The following is a 24,982-nucleotide window of genomic DNA, read 5'->3' as shown; positions in this document are numbered from 1 at the left end:
TAATTTTAGTAATTTTAGAAGAAAATTTCAGATGGCACTTAGAGGCTTTTGCATCTGAACTCTTCAAATATATAACTATTTTAAGCTCACTCTCTCTTGCTCCCTCATTATATTATACATACATAATTCTTTTTAAGCTCACACTCTCCCTACATCTGTATAATCACACATGGAGAAAGAAAGATACACACTTCATTATTTCCAAGCTATACATATTTTATATTTTTACATATTTAGTACATGTAGATATCTAGAGAGATAGACAGATGTTGTAGTGCTGGTGTGGTATTCCAAACACAGCCTCTGTGTGTGCATTTATGCATGTTTAAGGGAGACGGAAGACAATCGGTTTGTCTGAACTTTCACACAGTGCTGTGGCCTGTCAATACAGGGGCAGCTGGTGTGTGTGATGAAAAATTCAGTGTGGGTCATCTGGGAGACAGGAACTCACTCTCACACACACACACACACACACACCTGGCAGGCAGCAGTGGGTTGTGGGTTCTGTGTGTGAAAGAGCTCTGAAAATTTAATGAGGAGCATCAATTAATGACCCGCTATCTGTGACCCCATTTCCTTTCCATTGCATTTTTGGGATTTTCTCTTTTCGCTGGATTCCCAGGAGTCCGTCACTCTGACTGTGTGTTTTATACCTAGATTTGTCGAGTTCGTTAAACATGTGACTACATCCAGTGGCGTCGCTAGGTTTGCTGGGCCACCTGTACTCAGTCCCACTTTTATCCCCCCCTTACTACGACATCAAATACACGTTCAACTGACAATTTTACCTGATGTGTAAGAATTCATCTGATAAATCTTAGCAAAAAAAAATCTCTACTTCACAAAACTTTATCAAAACCTGTGCAAAGCAGGAAACTGCTCATTTTGAATGAGTTCTACGTGGTTCTACAGAGGAACAGGTCAGTGTCTGGCTGATTGTCAGAGCTTGAAGGTCTTCACAGCGAATCAAGAGACTTCTTGCCTCTGGATGCACCAATGAGCTGTCAGATTTGGCGGGACCACTGTGACCTCAAAGAAAAGGCACTCTGGGAGTCTGTGTACAACTTGCACACAAATAAACATTTGTATCTGTGAGCCTTTTGCCTCTTTGAAAAATCTTTTGCTTCTTTTATCTCATGACAAAAACGGGCGTGTTTTCTCAGGTGTGTGTATGCGGCTGAGCCGGACAACCTGGGAAGGGGAAGGTGGGACGTCCTGTCTGTGGGGTCCTTTGGAATCCTGGGATTCGTAGTCCAATCGAATTGACGGGGCTCTTCCTTTCATTTCCTGTTCCCTGCGTCTCTGTTCCTGTCGCAGGAGCTCCTGGGCCTCCAGGAGGACACGTGCATTGTAGCCGCCACCCACTGAGGAAGCGCTGGATCCTGGGGGAGCGGAGAGGCCATTCCTGCAGCCAGGACGAGGAACGGTGCGCGGGACAGCACGAGGTCCCTGGTAGCTGGAGTAACGGCCGCTGTCTTTAGCTGCCTGGAAACCGTCTCTGGCCGGACACTTCCTCTCCCACTCGCTCTCTGAGGCCGGGGTGGGCGTCTTACGAGGGTGGCTACACACAGGGAGAAATGGGCAAGGTGAGAGGCTGTGTGTGCACATGTTCTTAAAGACATTAATAGTTTATTCCTACTGAAACAGGAAGTAGGGCCGGGACATATCATAGATTTTTGTTTTTTTTTGCCAGTATCTTCTAGTTTACATCACAGTCCATCAAAACCACACTTGTCAGCTTTCAAAATGGATAAAATCCAGCCAATTCGTTTATTTATTAAGCATTAGGAAGAGGAATTTTATTGGATGAAATTTTATTTACTCATTTATTTTTTCAATATTTTGCTTAAAGAGAAAAGTTGTTCAAACTGAATTATTTTATCCTAATATTAAAATATACACTACTATTCAAAAGTTTTTTTTCTCCATTATTTTCGAAAGAAGTCTCTTATGCTCACTATGACTGCATTCATTTTATCAAAATACAGTAAAAATTATCTTTTTATTTATACAAATATTGTGAAACATTAATACAATTTAAAATAACAGCTTTCTATTTTAATATATTTTAAAATACAAGTTATTCCTGTAAATGCATTTAATTGTTCAATTTAATTTGAGTTAGTTTTAGAAATGTTTTTGTCATTTTTATTAGCTTTTGGTTCTTTTATAATAAATCTATGTAGTTCTATTCATTTTTATTTCAGTTTTAGTTATTGTAGTACTTCAAGTTAAACAAACTAAAAAAAAAAAATGTATTTTCACATTTTCTTTTATTTTAGTTAATGTTCATTTTATTTCAAGTAACAATTTTTTTTAAAGGTTTTAGTTTTAAACCTAAGCACTTAATTGAGTCACATGATCCCTCAGAAATCATTCTAATATGCTGATTTGGTTCTCAAGAAACATTTCTTATTATTGGTGTTAAAAACAGTTATGCTGCTCTATATTTTTATTGAAACAGTGATACAATTTTTTTTGTATTCTTTCATGAAAACAACAGAATCTATTTGAAATAGGAATTTTTGTAGCGAATGTCTTTAATGCCACTTTTAATCAATTTAATGCATTTCTTAAAATAAAATCTTACTGACCTCAAAACTTTTGAAAATCATAGTAAATAGACAAACTACAAGCCAAAAAACGTTTTATTTTAATTTTAATTTGATGAGATAGTTTAAGTGTTTTACTCAATAAATAACAGCACCACTGCATTATATTTCACAAACACACGTACCGTGGCAGAGAGCTGTACTGTCTCTGAGCATGTGTGAAAGCATCTCTGGCTTCCTGCCTCTGTAACTGCACCTCCACAGACACTGAATGACGGCCAGATGATGTCTGAGAGCTGCAGTTGGACTGTAACACAAACAGGAGTTATTAACATGTCAAACTAAAGCAATCAGGTAAAAGTTGAGAAGAGAGACAAATTTGGAAGAGAGAGAATTTGAGTTCTGGAAAGATCATTATGAACATACAGACACACAAACACTCAAGCTAAGCACTTACCAGGATTCAGAGGTGTTTTTGTGTAGAGGTCTGTGACATTTGTGCAGAAATGTGTGTTTGAATGTGACATTATTACCAGTCCTATGACCTTTGGCGCATTACTGAAACCATTAGAGTAGATTATAACCCATAACATATTCATGGAGTTAGTTATTACTCTTCATAACAAAATTACAGCTACATTATGGTCCTCAATAATTATTATAAAAATTATTACCCGTTATTCAAATGACCACATCATTAAAAAGACAAGCAATTATTTCAGGAACTATTTATCTCTATATTCTGCTTGACAATAATTCCCAATGCACAATATGCAAATGAAAACAAAAACTTGAGTACAGGTAAATATCTGATTTTTCTGGTTTAAAATTTACATTTACTTAATTAAATTTCAATTAAATGTATAAAAAAAATATCTAAATGTACATACATTATTATATACATACATGCATTCAAGGTTTGTGTTCATCAGTTTATATGATCCTTGGAAATCAAACCCATGACCTTGGCATTGCTAGCGACATGCTCTACCAGTTGAGCTATAGAAGCATATCTAACATACATTATGGACACAAAGGTGAGGCTGGAATGAGGACACACAGCAGACGTTAGATGAATGTTAGATTAATGTTAGCTGGATGCTATGAACATTAAGTGAATATCAGTTCATTTTATGGTGAGGGGGATTTGCGGTGGTAACATAATGAAGCACTTCTCTAATGTAATTCATTAAGAAATCACACACACACATTCACACTTGGTCGGCACAGAACATAAGGGTGTAATTATAAACAATAAAAGACTAATTTAACACCGCCTCTCTCTCTCACACACACACTGACGGCTTTGTTCCGTACTCAGAACAGTGTAACTGCGGCAAATTGCCCATGACCCATAAGAATCCATTTCTTTTATGGCAACATTTACATTGAGTTTCCTGCTCTCGTTACACTCAGTCAAACAGATGAATGCCGTCCCAGGCATGCTCAATCAAGAGCCGATCCACACAGAGAATTCCATTAACTCTAATGAAGGAGAACAGCATGCTGGGATTGATTGACACAGCTTGCCAGCCATGTTGCTGTGGAGACAGAGGTGTTGAAGGATGAAGGATATGTGGAGCCGGGTCATTTAGTCCAGTTCATTAACACGCACACACACTTCACTGCCTAAAACAACATCAGTGTCACAGGAACGTACCATTTGTTTGCTAAACAGATTATGGCATTAAAGTTCTGATACGAGTTCATAACGATATGAGATTTATAACAGCCGATGATGTTAACGCTGACACACAACACTCACGAAATATGGTTAGTGATCAGAAAAAAAGTGGATTTTTTCCATTTATTTATAAAGTTCTATGAAGAAATGACAGACGTGTTTGAAGCACACCTGAACTAGATTTGATTCAGCTACAGAAACAAAACTGACTCAAAGCAAACCACCCATCTTTATTCTGTAGCCTTTTGTTTAACAAAAAAGCTTTTTAGGCAGAGTAAAAAAAGGACTTAAGTTTATCATGGGGGGTTTGGACATTTGAAGACTAGGGAAAATTTGGGGACGAAAAAGGGGAAGGAAAAAGACATTTAATACAGTTACATAATCACTACCATTACAAAACGAAACAACAAAAATAATTCCATACATTAAAGCTGAGTGGAGGAAAAATTTTAAAAGAGAAATTTACATAAAGGAAAATACACATAACACCGTGTGTAACAGTTCATTGAAACTCTCTCCCTGGAAAGATGATTACAAATGAATATGTTAAAAGCAATCCACACAGAAGAGCTTCTGAAACAATCTTTAAGTGCAACTCATTCCTGAGGGATAGTTTACCAAAAAATTAATACTCCGTCATCGTTTACTTTCTTCTGAGGAACAAAAAATAAGGTATTTTAGGAATGCTTGTACTAGGATAGGGAAGCTTAAATAGGGTCCAAAACAAATGATTTTCATTGTGTGGAAAAAAAAAAATCTGTGTAGAAAAAAAAAAATCTCAGTCATGCATGTTTGGAACAACACGAGTAAATCATGACCGAATTGTAATTTTTGGGTGAACTATCCCTTTATTAGGACTTTCTGCTTCATTTTATAGGCAAAAGAGGTTTAAATTGACCTAAATCCAGATCATCATATTGAGTTCACACTCAATCCAGATTCGAATGATCTGGATTTGAATTCGATATCTTAAATACTAAACAATTTCAGTCTAAAAACATTGATTTTTAAACTCAGACACACACACTTTCATCTTGCACACATACATTCAGCCAATCGCAGTTCTTGCCTTAATTCGTGATCTGCTGAGGTCATGGCAGCGGTGATATGTTCGAACAGATGAATGGTTGGGTGAACAGTCCAGATGGATGAACACATGGTGATGTTAGCATTGTTAGCGGATAATGTCAGTGTCAGAGGTGACATGCTCCTGCATGCAGTGGTCTCAGGTTAGCGGTTAGCATTAGCCCAGGTCTGGAGGTCGTATACATAACCGCCCCAGTCCTTGGACTTAGTCTTGTCCTTCCTGGGAGCTCCCAGAGACCATGGGGCATACGTCCAGTGATCATGGGTGCACATACACAGCTCACACACTCACCCAGGGCTGCTCCAAGCTGTAGGAGCGGTGGCGATCATCTGGCTCTGCCTCTTCCTGCTGGACCTGCTGGAACTCCTGGCGTAAGCGCTGGATTCGGTCGTGGTTGCTGGGCGTCAGCCTGTTAGGAGCAGGAGGAAGAGGGCACATGATGACACATTTGAACATTACATCCTAATCCCTTTGATCTTATACTCTCCGGAATGACAGGTGTTGGAAGTGCGACCCTGTGTAAAAGGTCACCTAGTTACGCTCCGCTACCTTTATGAGAACAAAGGTCAAGGTGTCACACACGGTGCACAGATGGTCCAGATACATAAATGGGCAACAAACACGGCCTCTCCTATGCTCCACAAGATCAGATGAGGAAAGCCCACAGCAGAATTCACCAGACACGGACAAGCGGCAGTTTATGTAAGGAATAATTGACGACGGGCCGTTTAATTATTAGAAAAATAATGTACACCCATGCATTATTTTTTTAATAATTCAACGGCCCGGGAGTCAATTATTCCGCTTATACTACGGTTACCACACCTCAAGACATCGATCAGATGATATATTTAAAGGGATTCATCCGGTTTTTGTACATAAATCGCTATTGTGAGTAGGATTATTTCTTCCGCATCTCATCCAACAACGCGTCTTTTACTAGTTCCAAAACGTCATTTTAAAACTGGTAATGAAGGCTTGAGCCGTTGATATTAAATGTGCACCAATAATCTTTGTTTATTTACAACTCCTTGTTTTATCTTCCATCTTTGTATATTTATTATTTGTATATTATATTATTGTATACACACATATATATATATATATATATATACAGAATATATCTAATTAAAAAATAACTATAACGATAGATAGATAGATAGATAGATAAGCTAGATAGATAGATAGATGATAGATAAATCTTTAATTACACACACACACACATATACAGATATAGATATAATTGCACACCTCAGAACGTTCGTCAGCCAATCAGATTCAAGCATTCAACGGCCCCGTAGTGTAAATTACAGTATAGATGTGCATGTGTGTGTGTGAGAAAAAACCAGACAGATTTCCTCTTATTAAAATTCCATAATCACATGTTGAGTGTTTACGATATAGAAGACAGCAACTGGGGCTTTTTACACATGAGCAGATGTCCAGTTTAAAACACACAGATGCAGTATAAGCTTTGTCACAGGAGATGACTCGAGATAATTTAAGAACACAGACTAATCAGAAAACATGCATGTGTTTCTAATATGAATATATACCACTATATATATATATATATATATATATATATATATAATATGGCCACATTTTCTACTTTTAAACAAATAGTAACTGCTGATTTTATTTAATAGTTTATTAGAAAATAGTTAATACAAATAAGTTGAATTATTGCAAAAAGCAAACAGCACTGATGTGCCAAATGTTTAACCGATGTTTCACACCTGTACATTTTCTCAGTTGGAAACATATTTAAAATCCAAGGGGAACTCAGTGGGATCTTATCTTATAATGGCACTGAACTGAATTATATTATTGTATACACACATATATATATATATATATATATACAGAATATATCTAATTAAAAAATAACTATAACGATAGATAGATAGATAGATAGATAAGCTAGATAGATAGATAGATGATAGATAAATCTTTAATTACACACACACACACATATACAGATATAGATATACATCTATCTATCTATCTATCTATCTATCTATCTATCTGTCTGTCTATCGCTTTGTCATATTTGGGATAAGTGAATTTTAGTGAAGGATTAATTTTAGTGATTCAAATCAGCTGTAACGTGTTCTTTGCAATTTCTTAAAGGAATTGGCTTGTAAGAGACATTTGTTTGTGAGTCAGAATATACTAGTCACAATATACGGTTGTTTTTGAGTCCAGTAATGCTTAACGTTATTTCGCAGCACCCAGGTCTTTGTATCCCATCACATTTCAGATTGCAAACTCACAACAGAAATATCATTTCTCACATTTGCTGTGGCGGTGCAGATTCAGCATATGGCTCAGCGGCACCACTGACACAGACAGAAAAATACATATAGGTCAAACATTCGTTCCAAAACCACAACTGAACTCTTTCTCTTACCATTGAAACACTTAGACCTGATCTAAAACATCCACCAATCAATACAAACTCATCAAAAACACACAAATACATCAACACCATGGAGCCATTTAATCCAATAAGAGAATCAATGAAGAACTGCTGTAATGTTTCCGGAAAGGCTAAAAGAATAACCTTGCAACATCTAAATGCATTACAATGCCCAGATGAACAAAGAAAGCCAGCATGAGTGTGTGTACACGTGCTGATACGACAGTAACAGTACCTGTGCAAAATTACATTTCCATTGTCAGCTGCATTGACTTAAACACATTTGTTCTGTTCTGACATATTTCTTTTTTTACCAGGGCGCACATACATACAGCATAAGCCGGACAGGATGTCCCTCTGACCCCATCATGAGATTACTTATTTCACTGCCAACAGCTGGAGTCATTTAAAACAGTGGCATAACTCTCAGATCAGACCGAGAGACTCACCGGAATTACACACACATTCACTCGTGGCACATAGAGGAGCTTATTTAGCAGTCATGTTTGAGTAGAAAGGTTTGTGTGTGACCTGTTGAGGAAGTTACTCTACAAACACTCAGTAGTCCATTCAATACTTTAAATCTGACTGACGACCATCAAATAATTATGAAAGCATGGCACAAAGCCAGAAAATCAATATTTACAAAAATGTGAGGGGTGTACTCACTTCTGTGAGATACTGTAGTTATGAAAATGCAACATTCCTCAAGTGTGTCTGTCCATATAACTAGTTTCTCTTTACCATAATAAATGAGATCTATTTCTGAACTCGAGGGCAAACGGCTTTCAAAGTAGACCTATTGTGTGTGTTAGGAATGACTGCAGTGTGTATTTGTGTGTACGTATGATGAAATGCTTAAAACTAATTCAAAATGTATATAAATCGACAAAATTACAGCCAGAAGTCAGGTAAATCTAAAAAAAAAAAAAAAAAATTCCAACTTTGGCAACATCTTCAAAGGTAAAAATGATTCATACATTATTATAAAAATGCAAGTTCTCTTTTAGGAACTTTAATGATTTGAGTTAGAGTTAGTCTGCATTTATCATGATTAGCTTCTATTAAAGGCATTTTAGACATTGAGGTAAAGGTGTATGAGATTCTAAAGTAGAACTAACAAAACAGACCCTCTTAAAGGGATATTCCACCCAAAACTTGTGTCGTTCCAAACCTTTGTCTTCTGCGGAACACAAAAGAAGATATTTTGAAGAACGCTGGGAACCAAACGACACTGGATCGACTGTATAGACAAATACACTGAGACATTTCTCAAAATCTCTTCTTTTTTATAAGTTATAGAGGTTTGGAAGAACATGAGGGTGAGCAAATGATAGAATTTTCATGTTGGATGGAGTATCCCTTTAAAGAGCATTACTTTCAACAGTGTTCCACATTCTCCTGGCATTTTTATCTAACAGCTGTGAGCTCAAAGCACCAGAATCAGGTCAAAATAATCAATACACACCAAGCATGGATGAAAATGACAACGTAGTAATAACTTGTCTCTTTTATTACTTCAAATGAACAGAAAAGGGAGTTGGGAGTGAGAAGGGATGAAACCAGATCTGTTTAAAAGGACTTTTCACAGGTAAACACACATGGTTATGAAAAACACACACAGTTTAAGTGGGCACTTATTGTTAATTTAGCCCATTATTTTTCTCCAGCTCTCTATAAGGGCTGCCATTTTATGGTCAAGAAAGTGCGGCACAATCAAAAGTGCACTTCACTGTAAATTCATCACTGATATGATTAAGGGGCCAACCCAGTGCAACACACCATCTGACATTCATCCTCTCACAGCCTCATCTGACATTTGTCCTCTCACAGCTTCATCTAGAATTCATCCTCCCACAGCCTCATCTAGAATTATTCCTCTAACGGCCTCATCAGACATTCTTCCTCTCACAGCCTTATCTAGAATTCATCCTTTCACAGCCTAATCTAACATTCATCCCCTCAAGGTCTCATCTCGAATTTTTCCTCTCACAGCCTCATCTGACATTCGTCCACTCAGCCTCATTTGGCACTCATCCTGTCATGACCTCATCTGACATTCATCCTCTCAAAGTCTCATCTCGAATTCATCCTCTCACAGCCTCATCTAGAAGTATTCCTCTAACAGCCTCATCAGACATTCATCCTCTTAATAGCCTCATCTGACATTAATCCTCTCACAGCCTCATCTGACATTCATCCCCTCACGATCTCATCTAGAGTTTTTCCTCTCACAGTATCATCAGACATTCGTCCTCTCACATCCTCATCTGACATTCATCCTCTCATAGCCTCATCTAGAATTCATCCTTTCACAGCCTCATCTGACATTCATCCCCTCAAGGTCTCATCTAGAATTTTTCCTCTCACAGCCTCATCTGACATTCGTCCTCTCAGCCTCATTTGGCACTCATCCTCTCATGACCTCATCTGACAATCATCCTCTCAAAGTCTCATCTCGAATTCATCCACTCACAGCCTCATCTAGAATTATTCCTCTAACAGCCTCATCAGACATTCATCCTCTTAACAGCCTCATCTGACATTCATCCTCTCACAGCCTCATCTGACATTCATCCCCTCACAATCTCATCTAGTTTTTCCTTTCACAGTATCATCAGACATTCGTCCTCACATCCTCATCTGACATTCATCCTCTCACAGCCTCATCTAGAATTCATCCTCTCACAGCTTCGTCTAGAATTATTCCTCTAACAGCCTCATCAGACATTCTTCCTCTCACAGCCTCATCTAGAATTCATCCTTTCACAGCCTCATATGAGACATTCATCCCCTCAAGGTCTCATCTAGAGTTTTTCCTCTCACAGTATCATCAGACATTCGTCCTCTCACATCCTCATCTGACATTCATCCTCTCACAGCCTCATCTAGAATTTATCCTCTCACAGCCTCATCTAGAATTATTCCTCTAACCTATTCAGACATTCTTCCTCTCACAAACTCATCTAGAATTCTTTTCACAGCCTCATCTGTTGTTCACCCTCTCACAGCCTCATCTAGAATTATTCCTCTAACAGCCTCATCAGACATTCATCCTCTTAACAGCCTCATCTGACATTCATCCTCTCACAGCCTCATCTGACATTCATCCCCTCACAATCTCATCTAGTTTTTCCTTTCACAGTATCATCAGACATTCGTCCTCACATCCTCATCTGACATTCATCCTCTCACAGCCTCATCTAGAATTATTCCTCTAACAACCTTATCAGACATTCTTCCTCTCACAGCTTCATCTAGAATCCTTCTCACAGCCTCATCTGACGTTCACCCTCTCAGTCTAATCTAGAATTCTTCTTCTCATAGCCTCATCTAGAATTCTTCCTCTCAGTCTCATTTGACATTCACCATATCACAGACTCATCTGACATTTATCCTCTCACAGTTTCATTTAGAATTGATCCTCTCATGGTCTCATCTAGAATTCTTCCTCTCACAGCCGCATTTAGCATTCATGCTCTCATAGGCGAATGGAGCATTCATGCGCTCACAGCCTCATCTAGCATTCATCCTCACAGCCTCATCTGACATTCATTCTCTCAGAGTCTCATCTAGCATTCACTCTCTCACAGCCTCCGAGTTCTTCCTCTTACAGCCTCATCTACCATTTACCCTCCCACAGCCTCTTCTAGCTTTCACTCTCTCATCGCCACATTAAGAAATCACCCTCTCACAGCCTCATACTGCATTCATACTTTCACAGCCTCATCAAGCATTCACCCAGTGCATAGAGGGAGAAGTCTGATTATAATGACTGTTATGATCTGCAGGACTCATTACCGAAATGGCTCATCTAGAGGACGCAGTCTCTGCGTACAGTCATGCAGCAAAGCTTTTAAAACCACTGATACACAAAAAGATAGATATGAGCAGTAAAACCTTTCTCTCTGACAGATCTCTACATAAAAGGAATGAATGTTCCGCCCGAGCATATAATGCAGCATCTAATATCAATATGTAAACAGCTTCTAGCTTGTGAAAGGAGATTTGGAGACATATGGTCTCATCACAGCTCATAATTTGTTCTGAGAGCAGTGTGCATGTGATGTCAGGAATTGTGATAACGTTGGTTTTAATTTACTTTAAAAGACCTCCAGTTGCCATCAGAGCATATAAGAATCACTATCGCCGTGGTAACCATGCCTTCCTGCTGACAGACCACATTATTTTGGGCAGTTCAGTGCTTGCTATAAGTGCACAAATGGAAAGAGTGTCACAAATGCTGCTGTGCACTCAACACCTTGTGAGGAAGATAAACATAAAAGCATAAAATCAAAGCACTGACTATATAGACAGACAATATATCGATAATCACATCAGTAATGATCAAAATCATAATTGTTTTCTCTTAAATGACTGATTAGGCTGATATTTGAAGCTATTAGAAGTCTTGTTTTTTCCCCTCATTTGAAACAGTACACTTTTTCTATACCAAATTCCAGGTTATTGGCTATATCATAAATGTTACATATAAATATATTTGTTATCTGTATTCACATACTGATGTCAAAATTGGTCATTTATCAGTTGGCCAATATTCACAGTCACTTTAAAAGGTGGATGCAGGCAACAACAGAAAGAATATCATAAAAATCCTACTACAAAGTTATTTTAAAATAAACAAATATAAACAATTCAACACAAATGACTAAAGTATAAAAACTGTATCGTGACATATATACACAGACCATTACCCTGATATAAAAGTTTTTTATTCTTACACAAACATATATTAGTTATACTGTCCACCTCTAAACTGAAGCTTTTCTGCAATTCACAGCTGATGGGTCTCTCTCAATCTCGGAGTAAAACAAACAATATGTGCAGACATATGGGAATATAGCCACTGATACACACTTAAACACAAACAGATACAGATCTCACTGAAAGCTGCGCATGTGTGTATTTGTGCTCATTGGAAATTGAGAACAGGCATAAAGTCCTGCCAGCTAACTGTTCTGTTGAGTGAGATGACAAGAAGAAAAAAAATAAAAATAAACCAGGCGCCAAGACTGTGGCAAACAATTTTACAATGCAGACCAGCTTACACACACACACACACACAAGATACCTGGATACTTTCACATCAAACAGGGACACTGTTTGAATATTTATATTGTTCAAGCAGCTTTTACATTATTGATGTATTTTCTAATCCAATAAATGAAGGCATGGTAAGCACAAGTGATGTCTTTAGTAGGGCTGTCACGATTATGAAATTTGGCTGACGGTTAATTGTCTAAAAACAGTCACGGTTATTGCGATTAATTGTCTGTTTTAGGGCTTTGGCGATTATGACGATTATCACGATTAATTGTCTGTTTTTATGGCTTTCATTATATAATTGATTAATTTAAGGGTTCAGTAAATAATTATGATGTTATCTTTTAATCTTTTTGAGTTATTATTTTGCAGTGTAAGATTACATAGAGTATTCCAAATTCTAAGAATCGGCCAATACCGATCCAACACCAGCGCTACTTTTTTCTACACCACTACAGAATATCAATACTGTGTTTGTGGAACTAATGGTCACTCTTTTAAACCCTTTGTTAAACGCAATCCACTAAATACTCACTTCCTCATTACAGAGAAAAACTACATTTGAATAAAAATATATAAGCTATGAAATTAAACTAGCTGACTGTATAATTTAGCAGCAAAAACAATATATTGAAAAAAAATCGTGTGCAATAAAGTATTATAATGGGAATATATCATCTTGGAGAGAGAGTTGTACCGTGCTGACTGTCATAACTGAACGTGACGTGCTGTTTGAATTAAAAATGGAACAGCTGCAGATGAGAAGGAAGACATTTGATTCCTCAGTGTTTGCTAAACGTTCTGTAATTTATTAGTCGGTATATAATACAGCATGTGGTGTGTGCCATGCCTCAACTTTTGTCATCATTTTTGTTAAACGTTTTGTAAGCTAGTTTGTCATTGTATCTTACTGATTTATTGTTGTTGTGCTTTTTAATTAAGAATAACAATGCATCCATCTTTTGTTTTAGTCTTAAAAAAACGAAAGGTGTGTAGATGTAGCCTATGTAAGCAAAACAGTGACAACAAGATCGCGAATTCGAAAGTGAAAGCACCCGAAGCCCGCGGCTTAACACAGCGAAAGAGAAACTCCCGTTCACAAAATTCAAATCACAAATAATACTACTGATGATAAAGAACGGGCTGAATGTTAACCACTTTCGTTTCCATATAACTATAAACTATGATAAAAGTTCATCAGCATGCATTGAATAATCCCATGTTGTAGCGCAACAATAAATAAATAAATAAATAAATATTGCAACCAAATCATGTGCTTGTGCGACCAGCTGAGAAAGTTAGTTGCAAAAGAGCGACCAGTGGGAAGAACGAGTCTGGAGCCCTGTATAGGCTATATAGTGCATGAAAAGCAAACTGGTGCTCTTCTGTTTCTTTTGGTGTATGACTCCCCCCTTGTCTCGTATAAAAAGCACAATAATCGCAGATGTCTGAAACAACCGCGGTTAGATCAAATAATCGCGATTAGACGGTTATGTAATTATCGCGACAGGCCTAGTCTTTAGAAAACATTACAATACACACGTCACAAACTTTTTTGTAAGTTAATTTTCTTACTTTTCCTCCCTTACGTTTACACATGCAAGCACATGAAGTTGCATTTCAGTACTGACAGCTTCAATTAACTATTGTTAAGTCCTTAACTCTTGGTAATGTTAGAGCTGTCAAGGCTTTAATTGTGGTTCTACACTGTACAGCACTTTGAATCACACTACTTCTTTTTAATATGGCGTTTAAATCAGCATTTGACTTTGAGTCGAGTTACTCCGTTTAAAGGGGATCGATGTTCGTTGACACAGTAGGAAAACATTTTTAAAGGGTTTTGAAGGTTATAGTGAGTATCTGTTTAAATGATGGTGTTGTGTTTGTCAGATGTGCTGCTAATTTGAAACATACGGGTCAAACTCTGCAGGCAGTATGTGAGGAATGGCTGCAGTGGCCCATTGAGCCTTGAGTTTAAGTCACATCAAAGAATGACCTTCATATAAACACACACACACACACACACACACACACACACACACACACACACACACACACACACACACACACACACACACACACACACACACACACACACACACACACACACACACACACACACACACACACACACACACACACACACACACACACACACACACACACACACACACACACACACACACACACACACACACACACACACACAGATGGTCGAGGTCCAGAGGTGCAGTTTAGGTTTGTGTGGGATCTGTCTTGTAAATGGCTCAAGAGGCCTTTGCGCACTCGCACACAGAGTCACAGAGACCTGTGTGTGTGTGGATAAACAGTTATGATTGATTTCAGCACCGTCGGAGGCAGTGGGGTTCAGCTCCCATGAGACACTGCGTAGCAAAGTGGCAGACAGACTTCACCTTTGAAGACAGAAGAATGTTTACGAGTGTGTTTCTGATCTGTGAACACTTGCAGAAATCCCTCACTTTATGTCCAATTAGTAAATAAATCAAAAACAGGTTCAGGATGAGTTTGCATCTTCGTGTGCTTTTTAAAACCACAGACGGCAAAAAATGTGAATATACAGACTGTAGACTGCTGGAAACAATCAAAGAAACACAATAAACACCAATACAGTCACCACAACAAATAGCGTATGAAGAAAAACAATTTTTATAAACCCACAGAGGCAATTTTTTTCAACCACACATAGACCTACAATCAGTAACGGTCAAAAGTTTGGAATAATTACGATTTTTTTTGTCTTTATATGTTTTTGAAAGAAGTCACTTATACTCACTAAGGCTGCATTTTATAATGATATAAAAATAACAGTAAAAATGTGAAATAATTGTACAATAAAAAAAGCTTTCTATTTTAATAGATTTTAAATTGTAATTTATTTTTGTGCTTGCAAAGCTGAATTTTCAGTAGCCACATGATCTTTCAGAAATAATTCAAATATGATTTGCATTCTAAATATGTACAAAGGCATACTGCCATAGTATGCTTCTGTAAGTGTAATATTCTTTGATCCACACTGTTTTGTATGTGTTAAACCCCAAATTGACTAAGAAAGTAGCGCACCTTTCCTCAAAAAAGCTGCACAATTTGAGGTTTGTAGCACAAATGTCAAGGACGCCTTAAAATTTAATACTTACTATGAGCAATAATGATGCAAGTGGTAGTAAAATGGCAAGAAGGTGGACTGCTTCTAAAAAAAACCCTGACCAGAAATTGTAATTACATTTGAAAGAATTCAATGATTATAACCAAAAATTCCCTCCAGTGTGAATTACTCTCATATTAGTATAGATACTTATACGTCCTCTGGGGGACAATATGAGCTTTAGGAGCAAGAGACGTGACATTTCCGCAAATTCGTCTATCAACACTTCTTCCTGAAGTGTCTGAGAGACTGAGAGAGAGCAGTGAAAATATAGCTGCCCTTCTCTCACCCTGACTGGACTAAAGTCAGCAGGAAACCTCCAAGACCATAGAACTATCAAGTATACAATGCTCAATGGACACACACACACACACACACACACACACACACCTGAATACACAAACAGACGGGAATTCTAAATTGCCTGAAATATTCAGGTTTGGCTTTGTTTTCCTATTGCCCTCTAAAGGCCTTATACATTCTGTGTATTTGCATTGCTTTGACCGCTCTTTGTAGACCCCTCCTTCTCGCCAGTGTTAATTTTGACAGCAAATTTTGATTTAGGTTTAGTCATAGATTAAATAAAAACACTTCTCATAAAGAACAAGAACATGGTCTTCTTTTTAATAAAATACCAATGGTTATATAGGCTAATTATGCATTTTTTATAGCAACTTTACCATATTCCTCATTCTTTCAGGCAGATATATTTATTTCTATAAATAAATTTAGATTAATCTTTAGGGCTACTAAAGTGATTCAGTCAAGAGCAGTGAGTGATTTTCTGTCTTTCTGTTGTTGCTTGATTAACATCAATGACTCGGACAATAGCAACTAAATTAGGCTGCTGTCCCTTTAAAACCGAATGCACAGCTGCAATGGATACATGTTCTCCCTACTTTTTACGTTCACTTAAGACATAATCAACTGTGTTTATGCGAATACTCGTCAAAACGGACAATTCGACATCATTTTGTGAGCAATTCTCCGTTCATGCGACGCGAGAGAGTAGGCCTACTTGTGTGCTGTGAGACGCACTTTCTGTGTGTGTGTGTGTGTATGCTTCAGTACCTGCGCTCAGAAAACCAGACCTGAGTTCTCTCTTGCATCATCAGATTTATCTATATGTCTGCTCTTCTCTTACTCCCACATATTGACATTTTTGAACGTTTTATGAGACGTGCAGCAAGTGTATTTTAGCTTATGTCCCTCCGGTTCATATGTACGCATCTAACCTCCTAACTACACAACAGATTCTTTTTGAATGAATCTCTTCCCAAATCGTCCCTCCCTAACATTTTCGTCTCATTTTTATTCGTTGACGAAAATGTCAATAAATATTCGTCATAGTTTTTGTCATTCAAAACGAGTTTTAGTTCGTTATCGTCTCGTTGTCGTCGGTGAAAAAAATGTCGTTGACGAAAATTATGACAAATTATTTGTCAACGAAATTAACACTGCTTCTTGCATGACACAATTGGTTGATTATGTACAATGCATGCACACTAGTGGTCAATTACTATTTAATGATTAATTTCAGTAAGTGTACTGCCACATTCACATATCGCATACACTCGTATTAACAGATTACAGGTGTCAGGTGTCAAAAACACCTCACTCAGTGCAGTTTTAGGTACAGTTGCACACAGCAGACTGAAATGTGAATGTAAAATTCAAGGGAAATGTAAAATTACACAATTTTCTATGCGTTAATCCCAATCAGTATCACAATAGCTTAAAAGTGAGTTTGTGAGCTAGTAGTTTAAAAGAGCATTCACACTAACAGCGATTTGAAAGTAGATTTGAAAGCTAAATTAACTAAATGAAGCACTTTAAATTAAGGGTTGCCTATAGCTTACTTATTTTATACATTTATAAATAGAATTTCATGATTTTTTAAAATATAACAAATTACATATAAAGTATATTGGCAGCACCTGGTGAAAAAAATCTGTTTTTACCAATAAAAAGTAATAACTCCTTTTTTTTTTTGAAAACATCAATATGGTCACCCTAAAACACAAAGAAAGTCCTACATACAAATTGACAGGGTACCATGGTAATATTATTGGATTTTAAAATGCTATTTACAAGTTACATGAAATGTACATGATTTACATGAGATTCCAACGTGCTTCTTGGAACACCATATAATACCATATCATGTAAATATGCAAATATCCTGGTACACACTGGCATCATACAGTGGTTTACATGTGGTTGCCATGGTTACAGGAATAATGTGAGTGAAGGGTGTGTGGTTTCCATGGTTACAGTCAGGCATAGATGGGCAGATTTGTGTGGTGTGGCTACCAGGGTGCGCTGCGGGTGAAGAGCTTTCATTAATGTGACCAAAAGATAAGGCTAATGGACTGGCGGTTTACGGGCAAGGAGTGCGTGTTTGTGTATGTATGTGTGTGTGTGTGTGTGTGTGTACTGCTGCATACTGACTCCTAATAGTATTAATCCTGTGCATTTAAGGGAGTCAGTACTTATTGATTTCTCATTACTTCTGCTAACACAATCATGTGTGAGATCAGATCGATAGCAGCAGAGTGATTCCCCATTCCGATCATTAGATCTGCTTTGCCGATCAGTGTCTTGACATTGGAAGGGGGTTTTATATACAGAAACATTTATATGTCTACGACACAGATGTGTAAACTAAGCATGTCAACATGAGGCCAATTTAACAAGGCTCAACACTAAAGAAAGTGAGACAAACAAAGAGGCAATGTGAATGCAGGAATAAAAAAAAGTAGCCTATTAGGTGAAAAAGAAAGCTTTGTTCTCAACATCTAGGCACTGGTTGACTTCTATAGAGTTTGGAGTTAGAATATTTCTAAGCTAATGGTACAGTAGTCTAAAAGAGCGTTCACACTGACAGCAATTTGGATTTCAATATGGATAAAAGCGATTTTGCAGGGATAAGTTTAAATGCACTAAAAGATTGAAGAAGTACAGAGTCAGTGAGAGTTTCACTGGAAAATCAAGTTAGTTTCAAAATTTTGAGGTAAAAAAAAAATTACACAGGTGAATCATTTGCAATAAAACCAACAACATGAATTTATAAAATAAATAGGGTGAGATTTTATTTCATGCTGACTTTAATGGCAATCTAGGTAATAAAGTTCTTCCCATAATGATCTATAAATCTGCAAGGCCCATAAAACTTAAATATAATTCTTGACAAGAGTTAATTTTTCTTGGTAATTACTTAATGGGATTACATGAATTTTAATTTCACTTCCTTGAAGTTAAATTCAAATAAAGTGTAGTTCCTATATACTAAATTAATTCCAATTCAGGATTTGGATTGAAATTTAAAAAGCATTCTCAATTCACTTCCGTATGGGACATTAAGTTCCTGACACATTAAGCCATGGTACTAATGTGGTGGATGCAGGTTTGAGTCCAACCTGCAACATGTACTGAACTGATCCTATCCTATCTTTCTCCAATAACCATTCTCTAGTTTCTAATAAAGAGATAAAAGTCAACAAACCCACTTCTGTTGCATTCTGGGAATGCCTTCTACTTTACCTGCATGCAACACTGCCTTAAATTTTAGCCAAAATCAGGCATCTTAGAAAGCTGCATAATGTCTAAATAGGCAGCTTGCTAGGGTTTGGAACAGGGCTAATGTCTTCACAGGAGAGATTGAGTAGGTGTGAGTGTGTGTGAGCGAGATCTGTTGCTATGAATGCTCTAATTGGCTCTCTGTACTTCCTGTAACTCCAGCAGTCGGCCTGTTAGTGACACCTCGCACACTTCACTGTACCTTTCCACATGGCAGTCAGGTAATGTGCTGCGAAGAGACCTACAGAAAACACCCTGTTAACTGTCACACACAGTCTGAGGAAACTCCTACCAAGTGCTTCTGACAAAATCAGCTCATATTTACATTCAAGTCATGATTATAAGTTACAGCGTTCGAATATAAACTCCTACTGACTCATTCATCTGAGTGACACGTTCTACAGCAGCCATTAACAAAACAGACAGTGAGATAATATTTCTAAGCTAATGTCTTATAAACGCATAAGCACACGCAGAGCTCACAGCATGACTGAGCACGAGCGTCGACAACAGAACCAATTAAATCTGAACATGTAGTCGTGCGCGCAGGGGGACAGTTTTAATGTCACACTGGAGTCACTTCTTCTCTCTGAACTATGAAGTCGCCTATCACGAGTAAAACTGTCTGCAGCTGAACGTGATTTAACGAAAACCTCTGACTGTTACACAAAAAAGGTTACTGAACTGCATTTTGTACTGAAATAAGAAATAAGCTTGTCTTTACCTACACACCGTGTTAACTGAACCAGCCCATGCGATTTCTGTGATCGTCAAAATGCACATGATAGCTAGAGTGAGCTACCTGCATTGCGACAAAGTCAGTGAAAAAATTCAAGGTGGCAGACAAAGTGAAAAAAATGCTAATTTTAAATATACTAATTTAATTTAACACCAAAAGCAGTGACAAAAAGCTAAATTCACTTAGAAAATACTATTTTATAGAATATTTATGTGTTATACATTTATATGCTTATTAGGGCTGTCAAAAAAAATTCGAATTTCGAATATTCATTGAATTTAAAATAAAAATCCACATTTGAATGCAAAAACGTTGCGTGAAATAAATCATACTTTTTTATATTCGAAATGTTGCTTTGGCAACTAACTGAAATTAGTTTTTGACGTACTAAACGTCTAAATAGAAACATTCATCACAATATTAATACTATAATAGCACATAAATAACAATGCTTAGAAGGCAGCTGCCTTGGTAGACAACAGACATCAAGGCAGCTCACTAGATTTTAGTTGCTACAAATTCGTCTACACGTTTAAACCTGGTGTGTTTTGCAAAAGATGCAAGATCCACTCTGCAAACAGTCGCACTTGACACCCTAGAATAAGAAAGAGGAGAACAAACCACACACAAACTTGATTCTTAATTGTAGAATGCTAAATACACAGAGAAAGCAGCCTACATATAGGGAAACTATATCCTGAAAGAAACAGAGGAAAAAAGACAGGGAGAGGAGAGGTGCGTTCCCGACAGAAGAACAATGTTCTGTCAGAAAAGTAGGTCATCTTGTTGAGGGGTCAGAGAAAGGGCATCCACTCAATTCAGCGAACTCTTCGATTCACTCACACACACAAACAGCTAACGAACCATCATTTCACATGCAGCAAATACACAGGTGAATTCACTCACCAAACAGTGTCTAGCTTTATATCGAGAGTATTGCACACTATAAAGGAAAAACTGCTACATGTACTGATCCTATCCTACCTTTCTCCAATAATCATTCTCTAGTTTCTAATAAAAAGATTCAAGTCATTCCAGAAACACTGCAAAGCATCTCTCTTAGGCCATGTTTACACCTGGTATTAATGTCCATTTGAACTGTTAGAAAACGCTCATCAGATGATGCCAGATTAAAATGATATTCGTGAGAAATAATTTAAGAGATAATAACTGGAAAGCAAAAAAAATAGCATGTTGCTACCAGGTGTAAACAGGGCCACATACCTCCTTTAGCAATTGCTTTCTAATAAAAGCTATAGAGACAGTCCCAGAAGCAATTAGGGGCATAGTGGTGATCGAGGAGGTCTGGGATCTCGGTAACGTTGGTTTTTGGGTCACCCTGACTCGGTTCTGAACTTTCGACCTCCATTTGACGTCACGTCTCAAGCGAGTAAAAGTTAAGCATACGAAGCCGAGAAGATCTGAAACCATATGCCACAATACACAAAATACACAATCTGATGTCTCAGTGGAATATTTAGCTTTTAACAGATGGTTATTATCCGCTCATGTCTGTTTATCACTATACTCGGATTGTCGTCTGCATGTGTGGCCTCATGATTAATAATCAGAAGTTGTGACAGATTAAATCCATTAAGAGAATATTGCAAATACTGTATTTAGTTACATTATGGGAGGCCTGTTTACAGAGCGAAAGAGAAAGATTTCTTCTGTTTGTGTCAATTGTCAATGTTAATCTACACAGTATTTTCATTAATAACAGACACCCAAGCACACAGACGGAGTTTTGCATTGGAGATGATTCTTTCTTTTGTGTTCCACAGATGAATACGGTTAATAAATGATGACAGAATATTCATTTTTGACTGAAGCATTCCTTTAAATGAGCATTCATTGACTAGCCAGAACAAGAAAGAAAGCGAGGGAGAGAGAATTACTGAGAAAACATATCCTATTAATTGTCTCGGAGATAAATCAACATGAAAAGAGTAATGCAGCTCTAGATTGTGTTGAATGTCTTTTGATCCATTCATCATTAGAGCATCTAACTTGGCCCAAATGAGAGATGGTTCAACCACCAGCACTGTGGGGCTTCATTAACGCCACCGCACTGCTGTTCATTTATAAACATTAGACCACAATCAGACACAAACTCTCAGTGGCTGAAACCACAGACCACCAGCTACTACAAACACGCTGACCCCTCAGCGGATCTTTCCAAAACAAACCATGTGTGCAGTGTATGGATGAGTTGCAGGGTCTGGAATATCAGCCGTGTTATGATAATGGATAAAATAACTTCCAATATAAACCCGAAAGACGTATATAGCATCAAAAAACAGATTTTTTTTTTTTTTGCTCTTTTGACCTAAGATTTTGATGTACTGTAACATTCACAACACAAGCCAAGTATTCAAACTTAGACATGTTTCATGTTAGAGTTTCAGTCTATTTTTGCCTCAGAAACACATTGAAAACGCATGATAAAATCTAGCTAATTCATCTTTTACTATACAGGATTTGATGAAGCACTATACAGTGACAGGCAAACAAACACTTTCTGTACTCTACTCAATATAGTTATTCAGAACCTTATAATCTTCATGTTGTGTTCATGTCTTTTTCCCGAAGATGTTAGTTAATATTATTGAACTGGACTAAAACGTCATACAGGTTATACATTTTTTTTATAATTTCTGTACTTTTTTTGCGATTTGCATTTACAACAGTGGTGTTCATGGACAAAAATTATCAGCCTACAGAAACTCGCTTATAATTTTGTTGTTATGCTATATTATTACCAAATAATGGATTCAATCTTTTCATCAAATTGTCCCTTTACAGATAGTTTGAAACAAGATACCTTCTGATGTTCATTCATGTTTATTTCACGCTATAATCAGAAAAGAGGAAGAGATGATCAGATCACATGCTGCTTGAACGGAAGAGCTACAGCAATCTGTCACGACACATTAAAGAGCAACAAAATGGTATTTATTGTTTGAATTTCTTAAAAAAGACAAAATCTGAAAGCTGAGACTTTGTTTCATAACTAAAGTAACCTGCTCTGTCTTGTCTGTCGGTGCGTTGTCAGTTTTCTCTTTGCGCAATGTATTTTTCACTGCGTGAGAACATGATGTGTGGAGTGAGAGAGGCATGTTTTGTCGGACATAGCAACAGTAACGAAGGGGGGCGGGTCTTTGTGAAGGGTCAATTAGCACAGGTTTTGTATTTCTTTTTGGAACTGACTGATCGTAGGCCTCAATGATCTGAGCTTGAGCTGAACATTGCCAAAATGATCCACAAATAATGCTTTTTTCATATTGAAAACTAAACAACATGAGCATATTAACACCAAATTTTACATAACACGTATTAATATTCAGCAACTTGGCTTATCTTAATTATAGGAATATTTTACTCAAAAATGAAATTCTGTCATCATTTATTCCCTCAGTCTGTGCTCACTGGACTCCAATGTTGTTTGGTTTACAACGTTCTTCAAAATACCATCTTTTATGTTTCACAGAGGAAGAAACTCATACAAATTTGGAATGACATGAGAGTGAGTAAATGATGACAAAATGTACATTTTTGGGTGGACTACACTTAACTAGGCCAAAACATGGAGGACAGCCAATCAAAAGTCAAACAAAAGCAAAACGTCTTAAAGTCTTCAACACAAACAGCTAAAGTTCAGAGGGGAAATGACGATGATCCTGTTAAACTTCATTGGAAGAAACCATAACATTATCACTCAACATGAGATAAAACTAAATGCGTATCAAAAGTGTACAATATGCCGTTTGTAACTGAAATCAATCTAATTTCCAAACCACAGAGGTGGCCTTTTTCCAGTAGCACATCTAAATTCAGCAACCACTCATTGCTCTCCTCTTTACTCATTTATTTCTTTTAATTAGCAGTGGTGTCACACTCCCTTTATCCATCTGTAAGCTGCGAGTTTGTTTCTGACGCTTTGGTTTTTCTTAATCCGTGCTTTTTTTCCATGCAGCGTGCCAGGGAATGCTGATAATGAGCTTAAACTTGTGTGTGTATGCATGTGTGTGTGAGTTCTCAGCATGAATGCTGTGGGATTAGTCAGATGTTTACCCTCTGTGTGCGTTTGGCTGCTTTAATTGGCCTCTGCAATGTTCATTCTTTAAAATTCCCTACAGGGCTCATAGTCAACTCAGCAAGAGTGCGCACACACACACACACACACACACACACACACAGACACAAACGCACTGACACAACTAAAGTTCGTCAGGAGGAATGTTGATTACACAGGGGCTCCTTCGCTGCGCTGGGAGACCAGAGACACGGGCAGTGGCCCCATGGTCATCAGCTCACATGTGAACAGGAAGGGCTCAGATATCTTTGCTCATAACGACAGAGAAAAACTGCAGAAATGGGTTGTGTGTGTGTGTGTGTGTGTGTGCACGTTGTCACTCTCTCACTCAAATCTAAGAAGTCAATTTAATAAACCTGAGAGAATCAAATCCCAGTTCAGAGAGGAGGGGTTATGAGTGGAAATGAATAAGAGAGATTGAGTTTAATTCATTTAAACTGCCCGTCTCGCTCTCTCTCTCTCTCTCACACACACACACACACACCTCTCTTTTTTCGCTGATCTATTACATTTCTCTGATCCTTCCATTAACAATGAAATCCTCTGAGCAATTCAAGAAAAAAACATATCAACAGATCACAAGAACACAGATTAAA

At 37.5% G+C, this 24,982-nt stretch overlaps 1 protein-coding gene across 2 annotated transcripts in view; it reads right to left on the bottom strand.

Moving 5' to 3' along the window:
- Positions 1–53: 53 nt before the first annotated feature.
- The window catches only part of LOC107659281 (partitioning defective 3 homolog), a 90,523-nt gene continuing 65,594 nt past the window's right edge, over positions 54–24,982 (bottom strand). For both annotated transcript variants that reach the window (XM_016448165.1, XM_016448174.1), the window contains 3 exons: positions 5,615–5,732; positions 2,738–2,859; positions 54–1,561 (listed from right to left, as the gene is read on the bottom strand). In XM_016448165.1, the coding sequence (XP_016303651.1) occupies positions 1,135–1,561; positions 2,738–2,859; positions 5,615–5,732 (667 nt within the window). In that variant the 3' untranslated portion in view covers positions 54–1,134. The remainder of the gene's footprint in view (positions 1,562–2,737; positions 2,860–5,614; positions 5,733–24,982) is intronic.

The sequence above is a fragment of the Sinocyclocheilus anshuiensis genome, unplaced genomic scaffold (assembly GCF_001515605.1).
Source record: "Sinocyclocheilus anshuiensis isolate Anshui unplaced genomic scaffold, SAMN03320099.WGS_v1.1 scaffold850, whole genome shotgun sequence".
In the NCBI taxonomy this organism is placed as follows: Eukaryota; Metazoa; Chordata; class Actinopteri; order Cypriniformes; family Cyprinidae; genus Sinocyclocheilus; species Sinocyclocheilus anshuiensis.
Note: the sequence above shows the minus strand (reverse complement) of the source record. Positions and strands in the feature narration are given on the sequence as shown.